The sequence below is a fragment of the Odontesthes bonariensis genome, chromosome 4, assembly GCF_027942865.1.
Source record: "Odontesthes bonariensis isolate fOdoBon6 chromosome 4, fOdoBon6.hap1, whole genome shotgun sequence".
Lineage (NCBI taxonomy): Eukaryota > Metazoa > Chordata > Actinopteri > Atheriniformes > Atherinopsidae > Odontesthes > Odontesthes bonariensis.
In genome coordinates this window covers 30,097,366-30,107,993 of record NC_134509.1, presented here as the reverse complement: position 1 = coordinate 30,107,993, position 10,628 = coordinate 30,097,366, and the positions used below count along the sequence as shown (strand labels likewise).

General features: G+C 42.2%; 1 protein-coding gene across 2 annotated transcripts in view; it reads right to left on the bottom strand.

Annotated features, from left to right (window-relative positions):
• Positions 1-156: 156 nt before the first annotated feature.
• Positions 157-10,628, bottom strand: part of helz (helicase with zinc finger) — a 62,562-nt gene continuing 52,090 nt past the window's right edge. For both annotated transcript variants that reach the window (XM_075463885.1, XM_075463884.1), the window contains exons 31-33: positions 9,034-9,676; positions 5,126-5,414; positions 157-5,010 (exon numbers count right to left, since the gene is read on the bottom strand). In XM_075463885.1, coding sequence (XP_075320000.1) covers positions 4,655-5,010; positions 5,126-5,414; positions 9,034-9,676 — 1,288 coding nt within the window. In that variant the 3' untranslated portion in view covers positions 157-4,654. The remainder of the gene's footprint in view (positions 5,011-5,125; positions 5,415-9,033; positions 9,677-10,628) is intronic.

The following is a 10,628-nucleotide window of genomic DNA, read 5'->3' as shown; positions in this document are numbered from 1 at the left end:
AGGTTGTGTCTGGGATCACTGTTCTTGCACGAGTTTCCTGCAGACCCAGGCGACGCAGCCGATTTATGCAATTCTGACACAACGGCTTCTTTGTACCGTCGTGTGCAGCAGAAAAAAAAAAAAAAAAAAAGAATAAATAACCTTTAGCTCGAGCGGTTTCAATAAAAACACTTTAATAGAGAAACAAATTAAAAAAAGAAAATAAACCTTTAAAACACAGACTAAATCCTTTATTATAACCACCACCAACCGAAATGAAGAAGGGTAAAACCAATCTATTCATTATTTTGTACCCACAAGGGAGGAACCAATGGGACTAGGAAGCAGGGAGAACGGGTGTGCCATTGATTCACTGCAGCAAGAGAAGAACAGAGGAGTGCCAACAGATAACAGGGAAAAGATGGTGTTATAGAAGGCTGAACACAGTGCTCTCTGCTGGCCGGGCAAAAAGGTTGCTCCCTTCCCGTGTGCCACACCCAAGCGGTTTATCTTGTTTTCACTATAAGGCATAAACAACAGAGGGTTTCAAGAAAATTTTAAATTCATGTCATGATATACAGTGAAATGTTGGGACTCGAAAAAACATTTTTGATCCAACTTATTCACAAGAGTGAAGACTTAAAAGAATTAAGGATTCTGGGTAGAGAAAAGGAAAAAAATGCAACTAAAATCCCTTTAAAATGTCTTTGGCTCAATCTCCTGCAAAAAAAAAAAAAAAAAAAATGGAGCTAAAGAAGTGGCGAAGTATTAGTATTGCACAACTTCAGAGATAAGCCAGCGACTCCTTTGTGAACCCCCCCCCCCCCGCCGCCCCTCCCATCTGTCAGGGAGCAACCTCAGCTTTTGCCCTGCTAAATAACTGCAGAAAAAAGGGGAACTTACATGATCCATTCAATTTTTGATCGACACATAAGCAAAAGTAGCATAACAGTTTTGCTGATAACGTAACAAGTTATTGTACACATCAAATAATATACCAAAATTTGACTGTCGGTTGATCAAAAGCTTTTTTTTTTTGTTTTTTGCTTTTTTTTTGCTTTTTTTTCCTTTTTCTTTCCATTCATAAATCAATAGAAACGGATAAAAATCAGGGATCGAAACCCAGCCAGGTCACCTCGACATGCATGAAAAGAAAAAACAGACATCACATTTAAAAATAAATCCATGTTGATTGTTGTACAACTGTGGTGGGAAAACATAACAGGGACAGATCCAGCAACAAGTCATCAAAAATACGCATCGTACAGTGAAATAAGTCGTCTTGTAACAAATTCTCCTCTGCCAAATCAGTCAGACACCATCTTTAAAAAAGAAAAAAGAAAAAAAAAAAAAAAGAATCTAAAAAGTTACAAGATGTCACAACTACCAATCAGGTTGTTGTCCATTTCTAGAATGATCGTTTTTGTGTGAATTTGCATAATTAAAAAGGGCATACACCTCTTCTTTGAACATTTTCTACAAAATTGAGGCGCTCCCAAAGTTCTTGTTTGTAAATACATAGAAAATGCATATTTACAGGTACGTGTTTCTCTGTTAAGTCAAAAAATCTGGACCTTTGAAAATAAGACCACACCTTTGACGAAGCTCTCCACTGACAGTTCAAAACACATCTAAGATATCAACTGCGGGATGTTTAAAGAGGCGCATCAGCGAGCAACTGATGTGTCGTGAAGCAACAGAGTTTTTTTTTTTTGTTGTTGTTTTTTTTAACCGTTTCATCAATTTGCAGAAGGGGCAGTGATGTTCTAAGAGTTAAAGACTCACTTAAAACAGGCCGAGTCATCGGGAACGCAGCTGAAATTCACGTAGCGGCGTGGCCTCCTTTCACGTCAACCGGTCATAAGCAACTCCGTTAAAGTGGGAACCGTCCCTTCATGTGTAATCTCTGGATGTCAGAGGCGAAAAAAGGTTATGCGGCAAAGAAAGATCAAAGCTATTTCAGCAGTGAGATGCAACAAACGCCGTGACGTGAATTCACCAGATCAGACGAAAGAAGCGGATAATCCGATACTGGGAACGACCGGGAACAACCTCCACAACATTACAAATGCATTCCTTTTATGCGGAACCAAAACACAAACAAACGATCAGTTAAAACCTGTTTGAACACACCAATTCTCAATATTTTTGTTTAAATTTGGGGTTCCTTAAATGCCGTCAAATACGAAAATAAAACTGAGCCTCGGGAAAGTGTCTTTAATCCTGAATATCATGAGAAAGTGTGCAAAGATCCCATCAGGAAGGAAGAAATGGCTACGATTTACTCTAAGGGTTCCCTTGCAGTGGGCAATAAAAGACTGTCTTATTGGATGAAAAGGCAAAGGCTATTTGGCCATTCTGGCTTTAACAATAAAAAGCAAACGACAAACAGACATACTGTAAAACATCCATGAAACCAATAGTTTGGGGCTGTTTATGCCAATTCAACCAGTTTTTTTTACAGTCTTGGCCACAGCTACTTAACAGATGTATGCATGTACGGGTCAAATTCAGCATCAACATTTTCACTGAAATAAAGTTTTAGTTTAAAAAGGTCAAATGTGTGTAACAATCATTTTGCTTATGGAGACAGATATACAGCCACATAGTCGTCGAATTAAATGTCAAATGCAGGCACCCAAAAATGGAACAGAAAAGGAAATGAGGCAAATAGAAAGAAAACTTCACCCTAAAAAGTCATAAAAAGTATTTTCTCCATTACTTATTTTAAATATTCAACATGTCAGCTTTTCACTCTGCAGCCATCTTCTTTACAGACCAGTTCCTGCCAGAATTAACCATCTGTGGCCCTGAAACCGCACGGCAAACAAAAAGCTTTGTCCTAGAGTAAGAGCATGAATAGAATTAACACCCGCGAAGCAGCGGCGGTCACAGTCCCGTCCCTCCCCCCCCCCCCCATTTTTGACTGGCTGTAATTGAAAAAAAAATCCAAAACATAGGTGTTAAATGTGGCTGAAGCTCTTTTAGGGTTTAATTTTGTCTATATAAGCAAAATGACAAAGTCTTTCAAAGTAGCTTTAAGAAATATTTTTTGACTTACTCTAATATTCAAGTGAAAAATCAGTTTTCCACCTCTTCATTTGATACATAAAATCTCAATAGCTAAAACGTTGGGATTTCTCCTTAAATCAAGGCCTTTTGACTGGAAAAAAAAAAAAGAAAAACATTCAAAGCTGGTTGACTTCGCAAAGATTTCCCCATGTTAAGACAGAGAGGGTCCAGTTTAACCGTCAAACACGCACTGCACTGTTCGACCACAACATCCAAATCAGCTCAGATCGTCACGAAGCTTGGAAATGATTTACACAATATTCTTTACGTACGCTTTCAAACCTGAGGGCGTTCACTCCTCAGCGACAGAAGACGACGGACCAAAGAAGGCCGTTCTGTGTTCTAAAACTCATCTGACTGGAAGTATGATGGCCCTACCACCTCACCACTCGCTCTTCACTTACACAAACCATCAGAGTACGGCGAACGTTTCAAACAAATGCATATAAAAGGCTCAAAACTCATTTCCATCAGCGATGAGAAGCGGATCTCTCACTCCCTGTGTGGGCAGTGACACCACGTTCCCAGCGCCATCTGAGACGAGTCGGGAGTTTCTCCACAATTAAATGACGGCTTTAAAGAGGGAGTGAAGTAAAAATCTAAATAAAAGGGGAGGGGTGTCCAATAAATAAAACGGTTAAACTGATCAGAAAAAGTAAAGTCCTGTTTTCTTTGACCCTTAAAGTCGACAGAGGGGGAAAAAAACGCTGCGGCTGCTGCCATTTTGACGTCTTTGCACACTCTTTCCCAATAAGATCTCGGTGAAAAGTCAAATATGCAATCAATTGTGTTGTTAATTCTCTATAAATAATCACATTTACCATTAAATCACTGAAGACGGCTACCAGGTAAGGATGACTAAGAATGAGGAAGAGAAGCTGAAAACAAAAAAAAATAACTCATAATGCAAATACTAGCATGATGTCTTAGGCATACAATTCAGTCTTTTATTTTCTTTATCTGTACAGATTAGAGGAAAATTTATCTACTTCTATACACTGTTCCATGTAGTTGCTGTCAGTTGACCACTTAGCTTTTAGTCTATTATCACGACAACAGTAGTATGAAAATAAAGAAGCAACGTCAACTGAAAACTGAGAAATAAAAAAAAGAAAAGAATTGGGGACAATAAAAACGTCAACATACATTTTTGTCAGATTTTTTAGTTTTTTTTTAGTTTTTTTTTTTTTTTTAAGTATCAACAAAACAAACTTCCGTATGGGGGGGAAAACAAGTAGCTAAGTGGTCATCTGAGTCTTACCTTTTTTTTTTTTAGTTTTATTTTATTATAGTTTTTTTTTTTTTTTAGCATTACGTACATATACAAGTGTAGATAATAGAAGTATATATTCATATATACATAATGAGTATGTATATATACCAGTAATGCATTCATTATATATACCTACTTTCTTCACAGATATGTGAAACTGGAGAAAAAAAGACAGTTAACGATAAAAAGTTAAAATGAAACAAATGCAGAAAAACAATCTACTGATAAAAACATTTTGTAAATGCACTTTGCACTATTTTTTTTTTTTTTTGTCTAAGTTTTTTTTTTTCTTTTCTTATTTCATTACTTATAATGAAGGAGAAGTGACACTCATTTAAAATAGGAATAGTATCCATTGCTACCATTTGAACTTCCTATACTCAGCTCTTGGAGGAGGGACAGGGGGTCGCTGTTCTTTTTGACCTGTTCGGGCCGAACAGCTCGGGGCTTGGGTGGAGCGCGGAGGGCGCTCGCATAGGACATGGTGGGTGGTTTGCTTAAATTTGGAGCCCCCTGGCTGGGTTCTGTGGGAGGCTGTGGTGGCGGCTGCTGCTGCTGCTGCTTTTTATTTGACATGAGAGGAGGAAACTGGTGCTGAAGCGAGCTGATGCTTTGTGGATGCGTCTGCTGTGCTGCTGTGGGCTCGGCCTTTACCTGCTCATCCGTCTGACGAAGGACCTTGGAAGCTGCGGTTGAAATGTGTCACAGAGTAAAACAAGAAGGGTAAATTAGATAAGGACAGGAAATAAACAGATATGACTTGAACAAAAAAAAAAAAAAAACTACCCCAGTGATACCTACCCAGAAGGTCCCGATGCTGAGCGAGTGTGCCGGCTCCGTTACATGGAATGTTCTGAAACGGACCGGGACCCCCACCATTGCTGGGCCAGAGGTGATCTTGTGAGGGATAACTGTAGGGTGCATGTGGATGCTGATGATGCTGTAGCTGTGTATGGTCCTGGGGGTCCGATGGGCAGGGCTGGGGCTGCTGGGACAGGGCATTGTGGGTGCTGGCTGGAGAAGATTCATCTGGGTAGCTGGACGAGATGCGGCGCTGATAGAGGGGCCGACCTGGACCTCTGGGTTCATACTAGATGAGGAAGTGAGACAGGAAGGAAGTTACTAATTTATGCCATCCGAATTAGTTTGAATGGAAAACCAAACACTAAAGCCAATGAGTCAAGCAAACAACAAAAAAAAAGTGCAAATTTTAAACTGTAATATCAGTTGTTTAAAATCTCAACTACGTGACTTTGAAGATTTAGTGGGAACAGCCTTTTGTATTTTTGAACATCCTCATTTCTCCACTAAACTCAATTTTGCTACTTAATATTTTCACTCATTGTTATCTAAGTTGCAACAGGATGCACGTCAGCTGTCGTCTAATTCTTATTCTTTCTGCCTGAACAGTTGGAGTTTTTAATGGTGCGGTAAATGATGCGTCCTTCTCTGGGTTTGAAAGAGAGAGGAGCAATTTGATGGACAGATAGTCTTGCACAGAACATAATTAGGGTTTGTTCAAAAGGTTACTGTATTTTCCACTGGGTACTCTTTTGCAAAAAAGGTGATGAAAGGAACTGAAAAGCTTTTTAAAAGATGCTAAACCTAGTTGGTGACAGGAGAAAGCGCTACTACCGTGGCTGTGTCTTCATTGGGGTGGGAGGCTGAAGTGAAGCAGTGTTTCCCACACATAGACTAATTCGTGGCAGTGCGCCACAGATTAAACACCGGCCGCCACATATTGCGTTTCGTTATTATTATTTTTTTTTAACGCTATCTAAAAAATACTCGTATTCGTTCAGCTGCATTTCCTTTCCCTGCTCTCCCTCCGTCTCTCTGTCCCTCGCGTCTCTCTCGCATAGCCTACTCACACACACACAGCCCCTCCCCTCCGTGTTTCCCTGGAAGCGTGGAAGCTTGCTAGCTTCAGCGTCGCGTTAGATTAGCTCAACCGAAAGAATTCACGAAAGGTTGGTATCACGTGCACCTTTATAAAATCACACATTAAAAAGTCCTATAAAAATATTTTATATTTTGAATACAATGTTGTCCCGTCCCGACCCATAGCAAACAAGCGATTACGCCTTCTTTTATAAAGTTAACTAGTCGCAAGTTTGCCGTAAAAAAAAAAAAAAAATGTAGTTGGGTTGTCGAGGTCTAAACACTAGCAGCTGTGAATCAAATAAAGTAGTTTTTTTAAACTCTTACACTCAATGTTTGCTGCTTCAATCCAGATGAGTATTGAAAAATATTTTCCGCGATTGAAAGAGAGACGTGCGTGTTGAGGATGAGGACCAGCCTGAACCGGAGGTATCAGTCTGAAACAGCTGAACAGTCCGACCAGTGTAATTAGCTATGTTATTCATTTGTTTACAATGAAGATGTGAATATCTGCAGATAAGCCGCACCTGTGTCACCCACCGTGACACAGGTGTCACACATCCTTACGTCCCCCATAATTTTCCTTGATGGAGAAATTATCCAGGTTCTTAACTCCCAATGTGACATATATGTCACATTACAGATCTCTGACAGTGGGGGGTGGTATTCTGGAAAAAAATTCTGAAATGGGTTCTATGTGGTCTGTTTAGTCTGTATTATAACCCCCTTAATTTTCATTTAAGTAGAAATGGGTCTGGGTTCTTAAGGATTAATACAATAAAGTTTTGTGTGACCAATTATTAACGAAGGAATTATTTTGAAGAATTTTTATGTTTTACACCCCCCCCCCCGGCCCACCACCACACATTGCCTTCACATCTGTGGGAAACACTGTGAAGTGCTGAACATAGCCTCATGGTAGAAGATTTCACTACTTTCGATTGTAATGATTTGAAAATGATAACCTTGTAACATCTAGCCACCCTACCACATGTTCCCTTAACCAAGTCCCTTCCCCTCTCCTTCATTCTGCTGCCCCTGATCTTCTTCCTTACCCGACCCACCTCATTAACACATCTTTGACATCAGGCTCTTTTCCTTCTGCTTTCAAGACTGAGTCACTCCTCTTCTAAAGAAACCAGCTCTTGACCCTTCAGAGATCAAGAATTACAGACCGGTATCCCTTCTACCCTTTCTGTCCAAAACTCTTGAACGTGCTGTCTTTAAACAACTGTGCTCTTACCTCCACCAGAACAACCTCTTGGATCCCTACCAGTCTGGGTTCAAGGTGGGCCACTCTCTCTCCTAAGTCGTGATTCTCCTGGACCTGTCTGCAGCATTTGACACAGTGAACCACCACATCCTTCTCTCTACCCCGGAGGGAATGGGGGTTTCTGGCTCTGCACTCTCCATGTTCTCATCCTACCTGACAGATCGCTTCTACCAGGTCACACTGAGAGGGTCTGTGTCGAAGCCACGTAGGCTCACCACTGGGGTTCCCCAAGGTTCGGTCTTTTCTCCCTCTACACATCATCTCTTGGTTCTGTCATCCACTCCCATAACTTTTCCTACCACTGCTATGCAGACGACACCCAGCTGATTCTGTCTTTTCCCCCTTCTCACACCCAAGTGGAGGCACGCATTGCTGCGTGCCTGGCAGACATCTCGGGGTGGAATTCGATGCACCACCTTAAGCTCAACCTGGACAAGAGCTGGTGTTTCCCCCGGGGAAGGGCTGCCCGTTCCGAGATCTGGCCATCACCATGGATGAATCCGTGGTGACGTCAACCAGGACCGCGAGGAATCTGGGTGTGACCCTGGACGACCAACTGTCGTTCTCGCCAAACATCGCATAAGTGACCCGTTCCTGCCGATTCCTCCTCTACAACATCCGGAGGATTCGCCCCTTCCTCACCGACAAGGCAGCACAGGTGCTCATCCAGGCTCTTGTCATCTCCCGCCTGGACTACTGCAACTCGCTCCTTGCTGGTGCCCCGGCTTCTGCCATCAGACCTTTGGAGCTGGTTCAGAAAGCTGCTGCTCGTCTGGTGTTCAACCTCCCCAAGTTCTCCCACACCACTCCCCTTCTCCGCTCTCTACACTGGCTCCCTGTAGCTGCTCGCATCCAGTTTAAGACTCTGGTGCTAGCCTACAGGGCAGTTGAAGGAACAGCTCCTTCATACCTCCAGGCTATGGTCAAGCCCTACACCCCCGCCCGACCACTTCGCTCTGCGGCCTCCAGGCTGCCCCAACTCTCAGGGGTCCCTGCGCACGATAGACACGGTCACGGCTTTTCTCTGTTCTGGCACCCCGATGGTGGAACGATCTCCCGTCTGATATCAGGACAGCTGAGTCGCTGCCCATCTTTCGCCGCAGGCTGAAAACCCACCTTCAGGAAACACTACCCTGATCCGCCCTCTTAGGACATCACCTGCTTCGTCCTAGTTCCTTACGCACTTATTTGTTTCCTAAATTGTCTTTGTTTTCTAAATTGTCTTCCCATTTTTCTAGGTACCTAACTTATCGCACTTACTCTAGCACTAATTATGCTGTTTTGGTTTTTGGAAGGAAATGCACTTATGATTTCTTGTGACCTGAAGTTCTTCTGCCTACCGATGTAGAACGCACTTATTGTAAGTCGCTTTGGATAAAAGCGTCTGCAAAATGACCGTAATGTAATGTAAAATATGCACATTTTTGGTCAAACATTTTTTGCAAGGGTGTTAATATTTGGGCGACCCAACCAAGTATCAACATTACTCCAGGTTCACAGCCAATTCGATTTAATTACTAAATCACACTTCTCTACCAAAGTAAAAGCTTCTTACCTCATCTACATTGTGAAGGGCTGCTGCTGCTGATGTTCTTGGAGACAGTGGGTGGTAGGAGTCCTGGTCTGGACCTTGATTTTGTTGGTGTTGATGCTGTTGATGATGATGCTGCTGCTGCTGCTGCTGCTGCTGGTGCTGATGGTGAAGTTGCATCAGGTGCACTTGCTCCTGCCTGCTGGGGTGAGCCATAATGGGTAGTCCATAAGGAAGGTTGTGACCCTGGTTCCCTAAAAGGTGGTTTTGCTGTGAAGCAGATGCAGCTCCACTATGGGACCACTGGGCTTCTTGCAGAAGGTATTTGACCTGGGAGGGAGGGGGGCTGCCAGAGTGTCCTGGTGGCTGATGTTGGTAGCTACCAGTATTGTATAGGGGGTTCCCGGGATGCTGTTGCTGCAGAGCTTGATTGTTGAGAAGGTTGTCATTGAGAACATTACGACTAGTGTCATGGGAGTAAAGTCCGGTTGGAAAAGGGCCAGCATGATTGGAGATGCCAGCTAAAGAGGCGGAAGGATCACCTGAGGCACGGGACTGGGACTGTCGGTATTGGAGGAGACGGGACTGAGGTGGGGGTTGCATCTCAGCCGTTTCTCTCGGTTCAGGCTGATCCTGTGGGGGTATCTCTCTCAAGAGGCCTGGGTGCCTAGAAATAAAAAAAATAAAAATCATGTATATACTTGAAACTGAGATCACATGACCCACTCAGCCCATCAATAACTTTGCAGCACACTTTTTTGGTATGAGAGATCATACAACAAATAGCCAGAGAGCTAAGACCACACACCAGGCTAATTTAAACACTTAACTAACAATTTTATTCTTAATTACATAGATTTCCCCTATAGCTCTCCTGTTGGACCATGGACAGCTAGCAGGCTACAATCTATCTTTTAGCAACAATCTTATTTTGAATGGCTCAAGTTGTTAAAACACAGAAAATAATAGCTGCTGGCATGTTATAAACACCATTGAGAGCTCACTGTAATCCCTCTGTTAGATACCAGCTCAATAAACTTTGAATGCAGAATGAAGTTAAAGCTATGCAGAGACTACAAGAAAAGGGTTTGGATAACCTTAGTGACAAAAGTCTCCCCTGCAGATCTGAATGACTCATATTTTCTTAAAGGACAAGACCGTTTTTTTGACATTGGGCCCTTGATTTCACATTATAACATGATGTTCTACTCACCCCTGCTTGTTGTTGGTAATTTGGAGCTGTTCCGAAGATATTCGAGAGGCGTCTGGCTGCTCTCTTGAGATATTCGGCCATGAAACGGTTTCCTATGGGCAACGTTTTACAGGCACAAACTACGCTGTTTATAATTTATTAATTACTGTACTCTAGCACTGATAACGTGGAGGTGCGTTGCTTACTTAAAAAAATCCGGGTTACTGTAATTTTGAATTTTTGTCGTAAAGTCTGTGTGTGTTTGTCTTTGGGCTGTCTGTGGTAGTAGCACGACGATGACGTCAGTAACACCCACTATACGACAAAAAAAAAAAAAAAAAAAAAAAAATCAAAATTACAGTAACCCGGATTTTTTTAAGTAAGCGACGCACCTCCACGTTATCAGTGCTAGTGTACAGTAATTAAT